A 20048-nucleotide genomic window follows, 5' to 3' on the forward strand; every position below is an offset into this window, starting at 1 on the left:
GTTGGCAGTCCATTTGCGGTGGGTGAAGGAGCCAGAGGCTACCTTCAGAAGGTCTATGGACGCTTGGCAAACATGCGAGATGCTACCAGTTGGCAGTCCATTTGCGGTGGGTGAAGGAGCCAGAGGCTACCTTCAGAAGGTCTATGGACGCTTGGCAAACATGCGAGATGCTACCAGTTGGCAGTCCATTTGAGGTGGGTAAAGGAGCCAGAGGCTACCTTCAGAAGGTCTATGGACGCTAGGCAAACATGCAAGATGCTACCTGTTGGCAGTCCATTTGCGGTGGGTGAAGGAGACAGAGGCTACCTTCAAGAGGTCTATGGACACCAGGCAAACATGCAAGATGCTACCAGTTGGCAGTCCATTTGCGGTGGGAGAAGGAGCCAGAGGCTACCTTCAGAAGGTCTATGGATGCTTGGCAAACATGCAAGATGCTACCTGTTGGCAGTCCATGTGCGGTGGGTGAAGGAGCCAGGGGCTACCTTCAAGAGGTCTATGGACACCAGGCAAACATGCAAAATGCTACCAGTTGGCAGTCCATTTGCGGTGGGTGAAGGAGCCAGAGGCTACCTTCAGAAGGTCTATGGATGCTTTGCAAACATGCAAGATGCTACCACTTGGCAGTCCATTTGCTGTGGGTGAAGGAGCCAGAGGCTACCCTCAGAAGGTCTATGGACGCTTGGCAAACATGCGAGATGCTACCAGTTGGCAGTCCATTTGAGGTGGGTGAAAGAGCCAGAGGCTACCTTCAGAAGGTCTATGGACGCTAGGCAAACATGCAAGATGCTACCTGTTGGGAGTCCATTTGCGGTGGGTGAAGGAGCCAGAGGCTACCTTCAGAAGGTCTATGGACGCTTGGCAAACATGCAAGATGCTACCAGTTGGCAGTCCATTTGCGGTGGGTGAAGGAGCCAGAGGCTACCTTCAGAGGGTCTATGGACGCTAGGCAAACATGCGAGATGCTACCTGTTGGCAGTTCATTTGCGGTGGGTGAAGGAACCATAGGCTACCTTCAGAAGGTCTATGGACTCTAGGCAAACATGCTAGATGCTACCTTTAGGCAGTCCATTTGCGGTGTGTGAAGTAGCAAGTCGCTACCTTCATGTCAAATCCACATGGTGAAGGCGCATGCTGCAACCTTCAAGTCAAGTCCGGTAGGTGAAGACGCAAGACGCAACCTTCTTGTCAAGGCGCAAGACGCAACCTGCAGGTCGAGTTCGGTAAACGTCATACATTATGGAGGATACAGCGAGGCCTTGAACTGGAGCGGTGATCTACAGAAACAAAAGAAAATGTATGTAAGTGATTATGACTAAACATGGAGCTCAGGATACAAATATGCTTGCCACATCTTCTGCTACCATACAAATCCGGAGACCTCATAATTGATTTATTGAAGTCTCTGCTCATTACAGATTTGGGATTTCAGTAGAGGATTCTAAATCACTAGTTAATTCTATGCACATTTATATAGCAATACACCTATCATTTCCATATTATACATCTTACAGGCAAGAGACTCATCTAATTGAGTGGTTACCCTCTGCCTGTCAGTGTGTTAAGATAAGGCGGCAGCAGAATTATACACATTAATACACAACCTGAAGAAAAATCATTCATTATATACACATCATTGCCCTGCGCACTACAATGAGAAGAGTAATGGATATCGTCCTACTACTTACCTGCTCCATTGCAGTAGTGTTGCCTCATCTGATTATACTATACTGGTGGTCAAGCTGCAAGCTACATGGGCCTCTACATGGGGTTATGGAGGGATTAGGAGATTGGGATGAAGAATTAGGCTGGGAGCAATGGGCCATCCACCACCATTGTCCTTGGATTGTTCTTACTATTTGGATGACCATCTGCTAAAGAGTGTGGCCACCCAGTTCCTGGTGATGACAGGGTGATACTGTGTTGACCATTCTGGACATACAAAGCTGAACTGGTTGAACATTTTTTGGTACTTAGATTTTATGTAGTGTGGTGGTTCAGCATAGTCCATAGTATCTTCCACATTGAGGTCAATGGCTTCTGACCTCAGGATTTCTGGTGGTGCCATCTTCCTAGCTTCCACATCTTCCCAGTTTATATCAGAGAAGAATTGATGTTCCCTGATGTCTCCATTGACTCCAAGGCGATGGAACTGGTCTTTGCACAACAGTCCTTGTAAAATGCTGACTGTGTCAGGGGGAAGAGACTCTGGGAAGTGTGGTTCATGATTGAGGACAGATTGCTCCAATTCTCTTGGACCTTCTCCAGGGAATGGATACCATGCTGTCACCAGCCCAAAGAGGATGACGCCAATGGCAAAATAATCCACAGCTCTCCCATGTGGTAAGCCAAGGATCATTTCTGGGGCTGCAAATCCTGCCGTTCCCCTACAGTCATCTGTAATCCTCTCAGCAACGCCTTTCACAGCCAGGCCAAAATCAGTGATTTTGATATGGCCTTCCGTGGTCAGGAGTAGATTTTCTGGCTTTAGATCTCGATGAAGAATCCCTTTGCTGTGGAGGAATTCTGTGCCACAGACCACTTCTGCTATGATGAATGTTACAGTCGCTGTATCAAGAGGACACATTTCTAGGATAAGATCAAGCAGGTCCCCTCTAGTGGCCACTTCCATCACGTAATACACAAAGTTAAACGTGTGGAAGGCAGCCAGCCCATGGATGAGAAATGGGCTGGCATGGGAGAGTTGAAGGATGTGTCGCTCTACAAAGCTGTAGCCAGCTTCAGTGTAATCCCTTTTATCGATGACCTTGATGGCAACGCGCTCTCTGCGAATCCTATCTGTCGCCAGGTAGACTTGAGCAAAGCCTCCTTGACCCAGTAAGCGGTGGAACGTGAAGGACTCCAGTGATAGGGGCACTGTGGCAGCGGATGCTTGGGCAGAGGTGCCGGCTTCTACCACAGAGGTTTCAGCTGTGGTGTCCTGGTATCCGCTGCTCGAAGATGACTGTGCAGACCTGCGGGGCTCCTCTCTGGTAGTAGGGTCAATAGAGCTGGGGTCACGGCAGACATCCTGCGCAGATCTACAAGTATCCATCTTCTTTTTGCTAGATTGTATGGTGTGCTGTTTCTCTTCATCATCCTTCTGGTCTTCTGTATGTGACATACTGGCTGTAAAAAAAAGCATATATATATCATGTCAGTGGAATGAGACATGGCATATTATCGTGATTTGTATCCAATACGTGTCACTATGTATAAATGTATATTTACTGTCAACCAATCATTGCTTCTTTTCACCCCTTACCGACATGTGACGTAATACTACGTCACATGTCGGGTCCCGGTACATGGAGAGGGCTCGCGGGCCGAGCCCTCTCTATAGCCGGTAAGTCTTTGCTGCATATTGCAGCAAAGGCTTACCTGTAACACCCGCGATCAGTGCTGGCACCTTTGCCGGCGGCATTAAAAAGACGGCGGCGCGCAGGCGCCGCCATCTTTCCGTGGAACGTCGCTCCCCGTGACGTCATGAAGAGCGGCGATCCGTCGCCATGGTAGCTTCGGGTCTCACGAAGACCCAAAGCTACTTCGGGTTAACCCATTCATTACCATGTGCTGTCAGCACATGGTAATGTATGAGTAGTAAAATCCCCATATACTGCCATACTGTAGTATGGCAGTATATGATAGGATCGTACAGACACCCTAGGGTTAAAGTACCCTAGGGAGTCTGAAAAATAGTAAAAATAAAAAAAAAGTTAAAATAAAAAAATTATAATAAAAAAACCTAAAAATTCAAATCACCCCCCTTTCCCTAGAATTGATATAAATATAAATAAACAGTAAAAATCATAAACACATTAGGTATTGCCGCGTCCGAAAATGCCCGATCTATCAAAATATGATAACGGTTTTTCAATGCGTTAAACCTCGTAACGGAAAATCGCGCCCAAAGTCGAAAATGGCACTTTTTTGCCATTTAAAATTTTTTTTTAAATTCTATTAAAAGTGATCAAAAGGTCGTACAGTACTAAAAATGAAACCATTGTAAACGTAATCGAAATCCGCAAAAAACTACACCACCCATAGCTCTATACACAAAAGTATGAAAAAGTTATTAGCCCCAGAAGATGGCAAAATCCCCCCAAAAAATTTTGTACAGGAGGTTTACATTTTTTTAAATGTATGAAAACATTATAAAACCTATACAAATTTGGTATCCCCGTAATCGTAGCGACCCAAAGAATAAAGTAGACATGTCATTTGGGGTGCACAGTGAAATCCGTAAAATCCAAGCCCACAAGAATACGGCACAAATGCGTTTTTTTACCAATTTCACTGCATTTGGAATTTTTTGCCCGCTTCCCGGTACACGGCATGGAATATTAAATACCACCATTTTGAAGTGTAATTTGTTACGCAGAAAATAAGCCATCACACAGCTCTGTACATGGAAAAATAAAAAAGTTACAGATTTTTGAATGTGGGGAGTGAAAAATGAAAAAGCAAAATCGAAAAAGGGCCGCGGCGGGAAGGGGTTAAATCAGTGCAGTGATCACATGGTCTAAACACTTCAGCCAACAGATTAAATATCCATATGTACTACATACACCGATTGTGCTATGTGCAATAAACACTTCTTTTACATAGAAATGATCCTTAGTAATTTCCTACCTTTGCTGTCGGCCATACTGTCCTCCATGTTGATATGACTGGGTCCAGGGATCTCATTAGAAGGTTCCTCATTGACGATATAGGTCCCTCTGTGTTTGAGACCAGCAATCCACCTCCGTGGTCTCCGGAGCAGGGCTAAAAAGCGGTATCTTGGTCTACCCGTAGCTTTCTCCAGTTTCTTTGGTGCCCGTGGTTGCACTTCTGCCTCTATTTCTTCATCCTCTGAGATTTTATTCTCCAATTGTTCACCATTTTTGCTGTCCTCATTCTGTTTGCTGCAGTATTCGATGTACTCTTCATCCAGGCTGTGGAGCTGCTCCTGGATCTGGTTATATTCTTTCAGGATGACTTGCTCCACCATGTTGCCTGTCTGATGATCCATGTTGTTTCTGACCACCTGGCCGACCCGTAGTAATTTCCTACCTTTGCTGTCGGCCATACTGTCCTCCAAGTTGATATGACTGGGTCCAGGGATCTCATTAGAAGGTTCCTCATTGACAATATAGGTTCCTCTGTGTTTGATACCAGCAATCCACCTCCGTGGTCTCCGGAGCAGGGCTAAAAAGCGGTTTCTTGGTCCACCCATAGCGTTCTCCAGTTTCTTTGGTGCCTGTGGTTGCATTTCTTCATCCTCTGAGATTTTATTCTCCAGTTCTTCACCATTTTTGCTGTCCTCATCCTTTTTGCTGTAGTACTCTTCATCCAGGCTGTGGAGCTGCTCCTGGATCTGGTTATATTCTTTCAGGATGACCTGCTCCACCATGTTGCCTGTCTGATGATCCATGTTGTCTCTGACCACCTGGCTGCGTGTGCTGCCTTTTATACCTTAGTGCAGCCCCGCCCCCTGGCTATCTTGCTCCGGATTGGTCAATTTTCAGTGGGCGTGGCTACTTTCCTGCCTCCTGATTGGACAGTGAGCTGGAATTGATCTGGCATTATGATGTCATCAGCCATTGGGGGAGATTCTCTGTCATTGTGACATCATCATTCATGTCTTTTACAGTATGTTTACTGCATTTGGATTTATGTATGTGTGTACATACTGCATACACTATGTATATGTTACATGGTATATTAATATTGTGTATGTCCTGGTTTGGTTGCATGCACATCACACACACGTCACCTTCAGAAGAATATATTGAGAGAATTATCCACAGATTATCTTCCCTTTTGGCTGTAATTTATCTCACTATGTAGCCACTAATTAAAGCTATAATGAGAAAGGGGGTAACACACCGAAACTTTGCCAGTTTTGGAATAAACTCTTCTTCACTTTTACCTGTTTGTATCTGGAGTGCTGCTTCTTTTTTGGATTTTATGGATAGATTAAAGTCAGTAGGTGCATGGGAATTTTATACTGTATATTACAAACGCCATTATGTTTATTAAATATCCAGCAAGTGAACACAGCCTAATATGGCGCTCATACTTATCACCACATTCTTTCACTATATTTACACCAAACAACTGACCTGCTATAAACGCATTGGGGCTCATTTACTAAGGATCCGCGGACCGAATTTTCGTCGTGTTTTCCGGCAATTTCCGAGTTGTGCCGCATTTAACAGGGGTTTTTGGCGCACACGATCGGATTGTGGCGCATCGGTGCCGGCTTTCAAACGACACAAATCGAGGGGCGTGGACGTCGGACAACCCGACTGATTCGGAAAAACCGCAGAATTTAACCACGAAATTGTGTCACAAGATCAGCACTTACATGCACTGGGAAGAAGAAGGTGAACTCCGGCGGACCTCAGCTGGGGAAGCGACACATGCAGGAAATTGGATGCACGATCTTAGTGAATCGCGGCAGACCCGAATCCTCGTCGGACGACGCACAGCGGGGATCGCGACGGGACAGGTAAGTAGGTGTGTCCCATTGATTATATTATGTATAATGATACAACTGCCACCACTAGGTGGAGATCAGTAAATCGCAATGATTGCAGCTTCTACTGAACTCAATGGAAGCTGGAATTATATAATTGCACTAAGCTAGTGAAAGGAGATAATGATCAGTGCTGGGCCCCAAACACTTTCCTGTACAGTCATGGCCATAAGTTTTGAGAATGACACAAATATTATATTTTCACATGATCTGTTGCCCTCTGGTTTTTATGGGTATTTGTCAGATGTTTTTATCACATACAGAAATACAAGTGCAGTCATAGTATGAAAGAGAATCCTATTGGATTTATAAATTATGTACGTTAACACCTAATGGCCAAAATGAGGCCATTGAATCGGTCTGAACAAGGCATTTAACAAAATTGTACTCTCTCAACCCCCCCCCCCCCCCATTAGACCATTTTTGGCACATGCACCTTGAAGAGCTATTCTCCTTTGTCTACATTACTTGCAGCAGTCTTTTTTACTTACCCCGGTATTGGTCGTATCCGTAACAACACATCTAGCATACGAGCTCAGCGAAACATCGCGACTGGGTCTTTAATTTTCCCCTCTGAGCGATCCGTAGCCACACATATGAACGCAGTGGTTCAATGCCAATTACGTAATACCGCAGCTCCTACCAGCGATTCCTCTTCATGGTTTAATATCGTACGGGTTCTTCTGCCCTTTTTAACTTATCGTGACATCCTGATCAGGGGCAACTTCTGATCTTCCGGATCTTCAAGGTTATTTTAAGTGTGTATAGATTTAGATATGTATTTACTATTATTTTTTATTGCAGAATATACATTGTTTAAAATGGGAGTTGAATTTTGACCCTCTGGTACCACACGTGACGTTGATGTTGTTTCCGGTCCTCCCGGTGTCTATCGTGATTGTGTTTGTATATATATAAGTTGAAGTTTTATCATTGTATTATGCCTGATGAAGGCCCCAATATGGGGCTGAAACGCACCGCGTATCCCCCAATAAAACATTGTATCTTCATGTGATCCCCTCCGGCTCGTGGATTCATCTAAGCGCCGGTTGCCTTTTACATCTCCCTCTGACGGGTAACGTGCACCTTCACCACGACTTTCCAGGATCCTGGTCTGGTTTAAAGCGTGGATATATACACTGGCCTGGCTGCTACACTTACATAAGGCGATTCAACATCATTCCTAAGGTGAGAGTCCAATCTTCTTTCGCTATCGTTACCAGTTGCCATAACGTTATTTCACCAGGGTAGCGCCTTTGTCTTTTTGTGCTTGTTTCCCTGTGGTTGGGCAAGGGGATTATTCCATCTGCCCCCACGTCTCCAGGTAATCTATAATCATATTATGACTAACAAAAGTTTTCATTGACAGTTAGAAGGAGTTAATGCAGCAAGTCAATATTTGCAGTGTTGACCCTTCTTCTTCAGGACCTCTGCAATTCTCCCTGGCATGTTCTTAATCAACTTCTGGACCAAATCCTGACTGATAGCAGTCTATTCTTGCACAATCAATGCTTGCATTTTGTCACAATTTGTTGGTTTTTGTTTGTCCACCCGTCTCTTGATGATTGACCACAAGTTCTCAATGGGATTAAGATCTGGGGAGTTTCCAGGCCATGGACCCAAATTTTCTATGTTTTGTTCCCTGAGCCATTTATTTATCACCTTTGCTTTATGGCAAGGTGCTCCATCATGCTGGAAAAGGCATTGTTGATCACCAAACTGCTCTTGGACGGTTGGGAGAAGTTGCTCTTGGAGGACATTCTGGTACCATTCTTTATTCATGGATGTGATTTTAGGCAAAACTGTGAGAGAGCCGATTCCCTTGGCTAAGAAGCAACCCCCCACATGAATGGTTGAAGGATGCTTTACAGTAGGCATGAGACAAGACTGGTAATACTGCTCACCTTGTCTTCTCCGAACAAGCTGTTTTCCAGATGTTCCAAACAATCGGAAAGGGGATTCATCAGAAAAAATGACTTTACCCCATTCCTCAGCAGTCCACTCCCTGTACCCTTTGCAGAATATCTGTCTGTCCCTGATGTTTTTTCTGGAGAGAAGTGGCTTCTTTTCTGCCCTCCTTGACACCAGGCCTTGCTCCAAGAGTCTCCGCCTGACAGTGCGTGAGGAGCAACAATGGAACCTCTCTCATTGAATTCCTTGATGATGCGATAGATTGTTGACTGAGGTGCAATCTTTCTAGCTGCGATACTCTTGTTAGGCCAGTTTTGTGCAGTGCAATGATGACTGCATGTGTTTCTTTAGAGATAACCATGGTTAACAGAAGAGAAACAATGATGCCAAGCACCAGCCTCCTTTTAAAGTGTCCAGTGGTGTGATTCTTACTTAATCCTGACAGATTGATCTCCAGCCCTGTCCTCATCAACACCCACACCTGTGTTACTGGAGCAATCACTGAAACGATGTTAGCTGCTCCTTTTAAGGCAGGCCTGCAATGAAGTTGAAATGTGTTTTGGGGGAAAAATATTGACTTTGCAATGAATTACTGTTAAGCTGATGACTCTAACATTCTGGAATATATATAAGACATGATGGCATCATTTAATTTATTATATAATTTTGACCCACAGTCAAAGTATATGTAATATAATATATGAAGGGAATGCAGTGTATAAAAAAAAGAGGCATTTGATATAAAATAATTCAATGAGTGTATATTAAATATGATATAATTCAAAATGGGGGTTGCAATATATAAAATCATTAATAAGCAGTTCAGAAAATGTAATTGATTACTGGGTGCATTATATATAATTTATTCCGGGAGAAAAGCGTATGCTTTTATAGGATAAGTAGTGAATATTGAAATATACACTCACCGGCCACTTTATTAGGTACACCATGCTAGTAACTGGTTGGACCCCCTTTTGCCTTCAGAACTGCCTCAATTCTTCGTGGCATAGATTCAACAAGGTGCTGAATCTTGGAGATTTTGGACCATATTGACATGATCGCATCACACAGTTCCGCAGATTTGTCGGCTGCACATCCATGATGCGAATCTCCCGTTCCACCACATCCCAAAGATGCTCTATTGGATTGAGATCTGGTGACTGTGGAGGCCATTTGAGTACAGTGAACTCATTGTCATGTTCAAGAAACCAGTCTGAGATGATTCCAGCTTTATGACATGGCGCATTATCCTGCTGAAAGTAGCCATCAGATGTTGGGTACATTGTGGTCATATAGGGATGGACATGGTCAGCAACAATACTCAGGCAGGCTGTGGCGTTGCAACGATGCTCAATTGGTACCAAGGGACACAAAGATTGCCAAAAAAATATTCTCCACACCATGACACCACCACCACCAGCCTGAACCGTTGATACAAGGCAGGATGGATCCATGCTTTCATGTTGTTGACGCCAAATTCTGACCACCCAATGTCGCAGCAGAAATCGAGACTCATCAGACCAGACAACGTTTTTCCAATCTTCTACTGTCCAATTTCGATGAGCTTGTGCAAATTGTAGCCTAGTTTCCTGTTCGTAGCTGAAAGGAGTGGCACCCGGTGTGGTCTTCTGCTGCTGTAGCCCATCTGCCTCAAAGTTCGACGTACTGTGCGTTCAGAGATGCTCTCCTGCCTACCTTGGTTGTAACGGGTGGCGATTTGAGTCACTGTTGCCTTTCTATCAGCTCGAACCAGTCTGCCCATTCTCCTCTGACCTCTGGCATCAACAAGGCATTTCCGCCCACAGAACTGCCGCTCACTGGATGTTTTTCTTTTTCGGACCATTCTCTGTTGTTGTGCGTGAAAATCCCAGTAGATTAGCAGTTTCTGAAATACTCAGACCAGCCCTTCTGGCACCAACAACCATGCCACGTTCAAAGGCACTCAAATCACCTTTCTTCCCCATACTGATGCTCGGTTTGAACTGCAGGAGATTGTCTTGACCATGTGCCGCCATGTGATTGGCTGATTAGAAATTAAGTGTTAACGAGCAGTTGGACAGGTGTACCTAATAAAGTGACCGGTGAGTGTATATTGAGGGGGAAACCAAGGGCAAAGTATGTCTTTATATACATGTAGGGTGCTCATTGTGGTCCGTGTAATGAAAGGACCATTTCTTATTTAGGAGCACAGTGTGGATATATTTGTTATCCAGGGACTCTATACTGCAAGTGAGTGTGGTATTTTTGGGGGAGCAGTACGGAAATGTGCTGCAAATAGCTGATAACATCTGGAGGCAAATGGTGAAGGCATTTCTGTCACGGCTGCCAAATGTCATCGTCCAGTTCTGGTCAAGCAAAATACCTGCTTCCAAGATGATGACTTCCACAGCATCCTGGCTTTGTCCAAAGACATATGTGACAATCCACATTTTGACAACTAGTCAGAAATATTCCATGTATAATATGTTATAGCAGCGAATCAGGACACACCAAAAGTAAAGGTGACATGGGTTGAAAAGATTGGTTCATGTTGACCTCATTCCTAACGGGAGCTGTGATTTATTATGGTGGAGATTCTTGGGTGCTCCCATACAACAACCTCCATTACTTGAATGTAATCCACCACCCAGCTGATGTTTGCTATGCGATTTGCCCACCTGTTGGCAGTCCATTTGCGGTGGGTGAAGGAGCCAGAGGCGATTCTATTCCGATTCCTATTTATATCGGGGAGTGTGGGTAAAGCGGGGCCACCGTTACAGAGCGCAGCAGGGGAAACAGTGTCTGAAGGATTTAGTCATGTAGATTAGGGTGGTTACAAGATTTGGATGAAAGAGCTCTATGGCGGAAGGCTGGAGGAACAGTGGGGATATGTTTGAAAGGTCCTGGATTGGTGGAAATGTCACCAGCAGCAAGGAGTATCAGAGATAGAGATAGCAGGTGAGAGAAGGATAGAGAGTGCGGTGGTTGCTCCTTTTTGCAAAGTAGGAGTGTAGCACTCAGGTAAGCAATAGAGATGAGCGAGCATACTCGTCCGAGCTTGATGCTCGTTCGAGCATTAGTGTACTCACAACTGCTCGTTGCTCGGGCAAGTATTTCGCCAGCTCGAGAAAATGGCATCTCGCAGCGTTTAGATTTTTGGCGGGCAGAAACAGAGCCAATCACAAGCCAGGAGACAGACATCCAGCATCACGTGGTACACTTACATGTAGATAGCAGTGGTTGGCTGGCCTGATCAGGTGAAACTGCAATATACTAGCCCCTGCCCGCACTGCTCGGATCTTTCTCTGTCTGGATGCCGAAAGGGATAGAGCTGCTGCTGGTGAGGGATAGCGTTAAGGTGTTACTGTTAGACAGGAGTGATTCTCCAAGAACCCAAAAGCCCTTGTTAGGGTTACATTAGCGTCTTTCAAAAACTTAAAGTGACAGTCACAGCACAAAATCCTTTTGTGTGCTGTCAGTGTTGGTTAGAAACTGGCCATAGCAATCATCTTCTGAGGTTGCTGTCTGATTTCTTCTACATGTTTTTTTCTATATTAAAAAAAAAAATTCCAGTTTATATATCTGTTTTGTCTATAAAATAGACTTTAATTTGGAAAATGTTGAACCCGAGGGCTAAGGGTAGAGGACGAGAACGAGGGCGTGGGCATCCAATTACTGCAGGCGTCAGAGGCCATGGTCCTGGGCGGGGTGAGACACCACCTGCTGATGAGGGAGCAGGGGAACGCTGCAGAGCTACACTCCCCAGCTTCATGTCTCAAGTTACTGGGACTCGTGGTAGAGCACTGTTGAGGCCAAAACAGTACGAACAGGTGATGTCGTGGATTGCGGCCAATGCTTCAAGTAAATTGTCCACCAGTCAGTCTTCCACACAGTCCACCCATGTTACCCAAGTGAGCGCTTCTCCACCTCAACCTCCTTCCCCCCAGTCTGCCCCCTCCCAGAAAAATTTGGCATTTGAGCTGGCATACTCTGAGGAACTGTTTTCTGGACCCTTCCCAGAGTCACAAACCACTTGTCAGGTTGCTGCTGAGCTCTTTCCCGATGCTCAGGTTTTCCACCGGTCGCAGTCTGTGGGTCATGATGACATTGTTGACGTAGTGGAAGAAGTGTGTAAAGAGGTGTCAGACGATGAGGAGACATGGTTGCCAGACAGTGGTGAAGTTGTTGTCAGGGTAGGAAGTCCGAGGGGGAGCAGACTGAGGGATCGGAGGATGATGAGGTGACATACCCAAGCTGGGTTGATAAGCAGGGTGAAGACAGTGCTTCTGAGACGGAGGCGAGTCCTATACCTGAACAGGTTGGAAGAGGCAGTGGTGGGGCCATACAGAGAGGCAGGGCAAGAGCTGGTGCATCAGCGCCAAATGTTTCATGTAGTGAAGCTTCCGTGGCGAGGGCTAGATTTTCTGAAGTCTGGAGGTTCTTTAAAGAAAAAGCGGATGACCGACGGACTGTGGTGTGCCACCTGTGCCACACCAGGATACGCAGGGGTTCCACCACTACTAGCTTAACCACCACCAGTATGTGCAGGCATATGAATGCTAAACACCCCACTCAATTGGACCATGGCCGTTTACCTCCGGCCGGGCCCACCACTGCTCCTTCCCCTGTGTCATTTGCTCCCTCTGCTAGTCATCCCCCTGCCCAGGACCCCGGCACAAACACCTCCCGCTCGTAAACAACACCTTCGCCTCCACAGCGTCCACCAATGTCTCCATTCGCAGCGTTCAGCTGTCTATAATCCAGACGCTGGAGCGCAAGAGGAAATACAGTTCCACATGCCCAAGCCCTCAACGTCCACATCTCCAAATTACAGAGCGTGGAGATGCTGCTGGTAGAGACCGAGGCCTTTTGCAACCTCATGGCGACAGCCGCCCCTCGGTATTCGGTCCCCAGCCGCCACTACTTTTCCCGATGCCCCCCCCAACCCTGCACCAGCACGTGTCAGACAACATCATCCGTGCCATGACCAACGCCGGTTCTGACAAGGTCCACCTAACCAGGGCCACTATGTATCACTGACGGCACATTGGGTAACTTGGTGGAGGCTGGGACCGCGTCTGACCCTGGGGCCGCTCATATACTGCCGAGGATTGCGGGGCCTACCTCGGTCACGGTCCCTCAGGCCTAATATGCCTCCTCCTCCTCCCACCCCTCCTCCACCTCCTCCTCCGAATTACCATCCATGGGCATGGCGCCATCAGTAGGTAGCTCTAGACGCAGCAACAGTGGCGTCGCTAAGTGACAGAAGGCGGTGCTCAAACTGCTGAGCCTAGGCGATTAAAGCCACACCGCCCAAGAGCTATTACAGGGCATCACGACGCAGACCGATCTGCAGCTGGCACTGCTGAACCTGAAGCCAGGGTATGTGTGACAATGGCCGTAACCTGGTGGCGGCTCTGCAACTCGGCTGACTGACACATGTGCCATGCCTGGCCCATGTGTTAAATCTCATAGTTCAGCGGTTCCTCAAGACATACCCCAATCTGTCTGATTTGCTCACGAAGGTGCGCCGCATCTGTGCGCATTTCAAAAATTCGACCACAGATGCTGCCACTCTCAGGGCAGCGCAGCGCCTCCAACTGCCCACTCGCCGACTGTTGTGTGATGTGCCCACCAGGTGCAATTCCACATTAACCATGTTATCCAGAGTTTACCAGCAGCGCAGAGCGATTGTAGACTGCCAGATGTCAACTTCCACCAGAACTGGTAGTCAGGTAGTCACGTAGTCTACAATGAGGAGTGGATGTCTGATATCTGTCAGGTGCTGAGTAACTTTGAGGAGTCAACACAGATGGTCAGTGGCGATGCCGCCATCATCAGCCTCACCATCCCGCTGCTTGGCCTGTTGAAAAACTCTCTGGTCAGCATGAAGTCGGAAGCTTTGTGCTCGTCACAAGAGACGGGGGAAGAAGATAGCCAGAGCACTCTCCGGTCTGTTTCTTAGCGCGTGTCAGAGGAGGTGGAGGAGGAAGAGGAGGAGAACGTTGGCGACACAGAAGAGGGGACCATTGCTCAGTCCTTAACTGTTCAGCGTGTATGGGCAGAAGAAGAGGAGTTGGAGGAGGAAATGGAGAGTCAGGCCAGTGAGGGGAGTGAATTGTTGTGCGTCGGGACTCTGGCGCATATTTTGCAGATTTCATGCAAGGCTGCCTATCCCGTGACCCTCGTGTTCAAAGAATTTTTTCCAGCACCGATTACTTGGTATTCACTCCCCTGGACCCACGGTACAAGCAAAATCTTTCCACTCTCCTCACTGGAGAGGAAAGGAGTGTGAGAATGCATGAATTCCAGCAGGCCCTGGTGCACAAGCTGAAATAGATTTTCCCATCTGACACTGCTAGCGGCAGAGGGAATCTGCGGGACAAGAGGGGGAGTAGGCAAGCAGGCAGCTTGTCCACCAATGGCAGGGGTACACTTTACAAGGCTTTTGACAGTTTTATGTCACCCCAGCAAGACACAATCACATGTCTCCAGTCTCGGCAGAGTAGGGGTGATCTTTAAAGAAAGATGGTGAGGGAGTACGTAGCTGACCATACCATCGTCCTAGATGATCACACAGCTCCCTACAACTACTGGGTTTCAAAGCTGGACATCTGGCCCAAACTGGCGCTGTACGCCTTGGAGGTTCTTGCCTGCCCTGCGTGTTGTCCGAGCGGGTTTTCAGTGCAGCTGGTGGCATCATCACCGATAAGCGTACACGCCTGTCGACTGGCAGGCTGACGCTTATCAAGATGAATCAAGCATGGATTTCTCATGATTTCCATTCTCCACCAGGTGAAAGCAGCTCAATCTGAATAATTCACATGTATGCACTCATTCTCCTCCTTCTCCTCCTCTTTGTACACTAAAGCAGAGGCTACTGGATATTTTCTGCAGGGCCAACTGGCTCTAGCTATAGTATTTATCTATTTAATTTTTCTGAAGGGCCACCTACCCGGTCCTCTGTTTTAAAAATTTTTTGGGAGTGCCACATACAGGTACTCTTTTTTTAAAAATTTTCTGGCGGGCCACCTACCCAGTCCTCGGTTTTGAAAACTTTTTTGGACTGCCACATACAAGTACTCTATGTATTTAATTTTTCTGGCATTCCACCTACCCGCTCTCTGGATGCTTTACTATAGTCCCAGGCTGCAATAATCAGCTGTAAGGTGCCTGTAATGAAGCTTTATTGATAATCCTTGGTCCAATTACAGCAAAAACTTTTGAAACTCCAATTGTCACTGGGGCAAAAAATGTTTTTGTCTGGATCTACCATTATAAAATATACAGTTTCGACTTACATTCAAATTCAACTTAAGAACAAACCTACGGACCCTATCTTGTATGTAAACTGGGGACTGCCTGTAGTATGATGTGTTCAAATCCGGTTCAATCCTGGTTTAATTCTGCTCATTGCAGGAAATGCAAGATGCAACACTACCTGTTTGCAGTCCATTTGCGGTGGGTAAAGGAGCCAGAGGCTACCTTCAGAACGTCTTTGCATTTCTCCTCTATGTTGGGTATACCCAGATGCTATATTTATGAAGTTGGGCTGGGGACTTGTTTCTCACATGACACCATCCAGCCAACCCCACATTTAACTTCTTTAATTAAAGAAGATGTAAATGTCATATACCTTACTCCTATACAATACATTTGTTTTACATGATACCTTTATAATGAACCACTCGGATGCTAAAGAGCAGCTTGTCTCTTCTAGCCTAAAAGCTCTATGGACACATATTGCAGTGAATGATCTGTATAATGAATGACAGAAATCATCAATTGTATTTAAAATCATCAAATGTATCTTTTATTTTATGATGGATCTATCTCCTGCTGCTGCTGTTGTTGTTCAGGGACGACCATCATTAATGTTTGGGACAATTTGGAAAGAAGCCAATTAACCTATCAGTATATTTTTGGGATGTGGGAGGAAACCGGAGTGCCCGGAGGAAACCCACGCAAACACAGGGAGAATATACAAACTCCATGCAGAGCTGTCCATGAGCTATCTGGGCCCAGATGCTGCAAGGCCCCAGTGCAAACCACTGAGCCTCTGTGTTGCCCAAGGAAGGATTAGAAGACGTCTTGGTGGAAAAAAACTCAGGTCTTTATGACTTCTTCATGTGTTACCTTCTTCACTGGGTCTATGCTCTTGCTGATGGTAGAGCCTGATGGTCACTGATGGAGGTTTTCATGAATGCTAGGCAAACAAGATGACTCCTGATGGCATTCCATTTGCGGTGTGTGAAGGAGCCAGGGGCTACCTTCAAAAGGTCTATGGACGCCAGGCAAACATGCGAGATGCTACCTGTTGGCAGTCCATTTGCAGTGGGTGAAGGAGCCAGAGGCTACCTTCAGAGGGTCTATGGACCCTAGGCAAACATGCGAGGTGCTACCTAGTGGCAGTCCATTTGCAGTGGGTGAAGGAGCCAGGGGCTACCTTCAAGAGGTCTATGGACACCAGGCAAACATGCAAGATGCTACCTGTTGGCAGTCCATTTGCAGTGGGTGAAGGAGCAAGAAGCTACCTTCAAAAGGTCTATGGATGCCAGGAAAACATGCAAGATGCTACCTGTTGGCAGTCCATTTGTGGTAGGTGAAGGAGCCAGAGGCTACTTTCAGAAGGTCTATGGACGCTAGGCAAACATGCGAGATGTTACCTTTTGGCAGTCCATTTGCGGTGGGTGAAGGAGCCAGAGGCTACCTTCAGAGGGTCTATGGATGCTAGGCAAACATGCGAGATGCTACCAGTTGGCAGTCCATTTGCGGTGGGTGAAGGAGCCAGAGGCTACCTTCAGAAGGTCTATGGACACTTGGCAAACATGCGAGATGCTACCAGTTGGCAGTCCATTTGCGGTGGGTGAAGGAGCCAGAGGCTACCTTCACAAGGTCTATGGACGCTAGGCAAACATGCAAGATGCTACCAGTTGGCAGTCCATTTGCGGAGGGTGAAGGAGCCAGAGGCTACCTTCAGAGGGTCTATGGACGCTAGGCAAACATGCAAGATGCTACCAGTTGGCAGTCCATTTGCGGTGGGTGAAGGAGCCAGAGGCTACCTTCAGAAGGTCTATGGACGCTAGGCTAACATGCAAGATGTCCATTTGCGGTGGATGAAGGAGCCAGAGGCTACCTTCAGAATGTCTATGGACGCTAGGCAAACATACGAGATGTTACCTTTTGGCAGTCCATTTGCGGTGGGTGAAGGAGCCAGAGGCTACCTTCAGAGGGTCTATGGACGCTTGGCAAACATGCGAGATGCTACCAGTTGGCAGTCCATTTGTGGTGGGTGAAGGAGCCAGAGGCTACCTTCAGAAGGTCTATGGACGCTAGGCAAACATGCAAGAAGCTACCTGTTTACAGTCCATTTGCAATGTGTAACGGAGCCAGAGGCTACCTTCAGAAGGTCTATGGAGGCTAGGCAAACATGCGAGATGCTACCTGTTGGCAGTCCATTTGCGGTGGGTGAAGGAGCCAGAGGCTACCTTCTGAGGGTCTATGGACCCTAGGCAAACATGCGGGATGCTACCTGTTCGCAGTCCATTCGTGGTGTGTGAAGGAGCCAGAGGCTACCTTCAGAAGGTCTATAGTCGCTAGGCAAACATGTGAGATGCCACCTGTTCGCAGTCCAACTGCAGTGGGTGAGGGAGCCAGAGGCTACCTTCGGAAGGTCTTTGGACGCTAGGCAAAAATGCGAGACGCTACCTGTTTGCAGTCCTTTTGGGGTGGGTGAAGGAGCCAGAGGCTACTTTCAGAAGGTCTATGGACGCTAGGCAAACATACGAGATGCTACCTAGTGGCATTCCATTTGCAGTGGGTGAAGGAGCCAGAGGCTACCTTCAGAAGGTCTATGGACGCTAGGCAAACATGCTTTATGCTACCTTTAGGCAGTCCATTTGCGGTGGGTGAAGGAGCCAGAGGCTACCTTCAGAAGGTCTATGGACGGTAGGCAAACATGCTAGATGCTACCTTTTGGCAGTCCATTTGCGGTGTGTGAAGGTGCAAGACGCTACCTTCATATCAAATCCAGTGGGTGAAGGCAAACTTCATGTCAAGTCCGGTAGATGAAGAGTCTTCACTGAAGATGCAAGACTAGAGATGGGTGAATTTATTAAAATTCGTTTCGATCCCCGATTCGCCAAATTTTTTCAAAAAATTAGTTCGACCCGAATAGTATCAAAATGAATCACGTTAAAAAACAGGCATTTCCTGGCTGCAGAGAGCCTGTAGGGTGTTGTAGAACGTTGTGCCATGCTTAAATATGCATAGGGAGCGTGGTTTGGTCTTCAAACAATGCTGTGTTTTAGTATGACACGCACATGACAGCCGTGGCTCTTAGAATTGCTTCACTCTTCTCTTCCATGTGCACTTACAAAGGCCAACTTCCCCAAATAAGCGAAGCGGGAACGCAGCCTGACAAGGTAACGTCTGTGCCAGCTCGAAAGGACTGAGCTGAGGGCCAAGATCCCACTAAAACATCAAAGAGTGCACTCTTTTTACACTGAGTGGCACAATGATATAGTGTGAAGGTGGTATCAGAAGCAGCAAGAGCGGAAGAGTGGCACAATGATATAGTGTGTTGGTGGCATCAAAAGAAGCAGCAGAAGGAGCCCGCACAGTGGCACAATGACATAGTGTGAAGGTGGCATCAGTAGCAGCAGGAGCCCGCAGAGTGGCACAATGATATAGTTTGAAGGTGGCATCAGAAGCAGCAGGAGCCCGCAGAGTGGCACAATGATATAGTGTAAAGGTGGCATCAGTAGCAACAGCAGCAGGAGGAGCCCACAGAGTGGCACAATGATATAGTGTGTTGGTGGCATCAGAAGCAGCAGGGGCCCGCAGAGTGGCACAATGATATAGTGTGAAGGTGACATCAGTAGCAGCAGGAGCCCGCAGAGTGGCACAATGATATAGTGTGAAGGTGACATCAGTAGCAGCAGGAGCCCGCAGAGTGGCACAATGATATAGTGTGAAGGTGGCATCGGAAGCAGCAAGAGCGGCAGAGTGGCACACTCCAGACTTAAGCGACTGTTGATGGAACTGCTACTGCTCCTACCCCCCCAGCTCCCCACAGCAGCCGTGGTAGTAGTACGTGAGCAATGACTGCCAGGAATCCCCCGGTCAGACCTGACAGAGGATGGACAATGGCGCACATAGGCAGCGGCCAACTGTGTGCTCAGTATTTCTCTATAGTATGCTAGCTTTTCCTTCCTCTCAGCAGCAGGAAAAAAGTCACCCATTTTGGAGGGTCCAAGAGGGTGGAGAGCCAAAAGTCATCCGGATGCCGGATGTTGACTATTCGGCTGTCACTAGTTAGGCAAAGCAGCATGCTGCGGGCCATCTGCGCAAGTGACTCTGAGGGACTCCCGGTCTCCATATCCACAGTATACTGCCACGGTGCTTCTGGGTCATCTGCCTCGTCTTCTACCTCCTCCGGATGCTCCTGCTCCTCCTCTCCTGTCACCTGAGTAGAAAAACCACAAATTGCACCAGACTCTGCTTGTGCTCCAATGTCCTCCTCCTCCAGTTCAGCCCCCAGCGGACTCATGTGGCCATGAGATGTAGTCTCCACTTCTCCAGTGCCCTGACCAGACAGATTTTGCAGCATGAGTTCCAGGACATAAAGCAGTGGCAT

The 20048-nt window shown here is 47.1% G+C and overlaps 1 protein-coding gene across 1 annotated transcript; it reads right to left on the minus strand.

The window, feature by feature from the left end:
* Positions 1 to 456: 456 nt before the first annotated feature.
* On the minus strand, positions 457 to 5406 carry LOC140120479 (protein kinase C-like 1B). The gene is made up of 3 exons (XM_072139505.1): positions 4630 to 5406; positions 1686 to 3126; positions 457 to 1274 (listed from the first exon to the last, which is right to left on the minus strand). Exons 1-2 carry the CDS (start codon positions 5390 to 5392, stop codon positions 1853 to 1855), a joined length of 2037 nt encoding a protein of 678 aa, XP_071995606.1. The 5' UTR covers positions 5393 to 5406; the 3' UTR covers positions 457 to 1274; positions 1686 to 1852.
* Between the last annotated feature and the right edge of the window lie 14642 nt (positions 5407 to 20048).

This window comes from Engystomops pustulosus, chromosome 3 (genome assembly GCF_040894005.1).
Source record: "Engystomops pustulosus chromosome 3, aEngPut4.maternal, whole genome shotgun sequence".
NCBI classification, from domain to species: Eukaryota; Metazoa; Chordata; class Amphibia; order Anura; family Leptodactylidae; genus Engystomops; species Engystomops pustulosus.

What these genes read in the sequence shown, in the direction of transcription:
- LOC140120479 (XM_072139505.1), bottom strand. Translation starts at nt 5,392, where the DNA reads ATGGTGGAGCAGGTCATCCTGAAAGAATATAACCAGATCCAGGAGCAG. An exon ending in CAGTATGGCCGACAGCAAAG is followed by an intron (nt 3,127 to 4,629) that starts GTAGGAAATTAC and finishes TTTTTTTTACAG; the next exon opens with CCAGTATGTCACATACAGAA.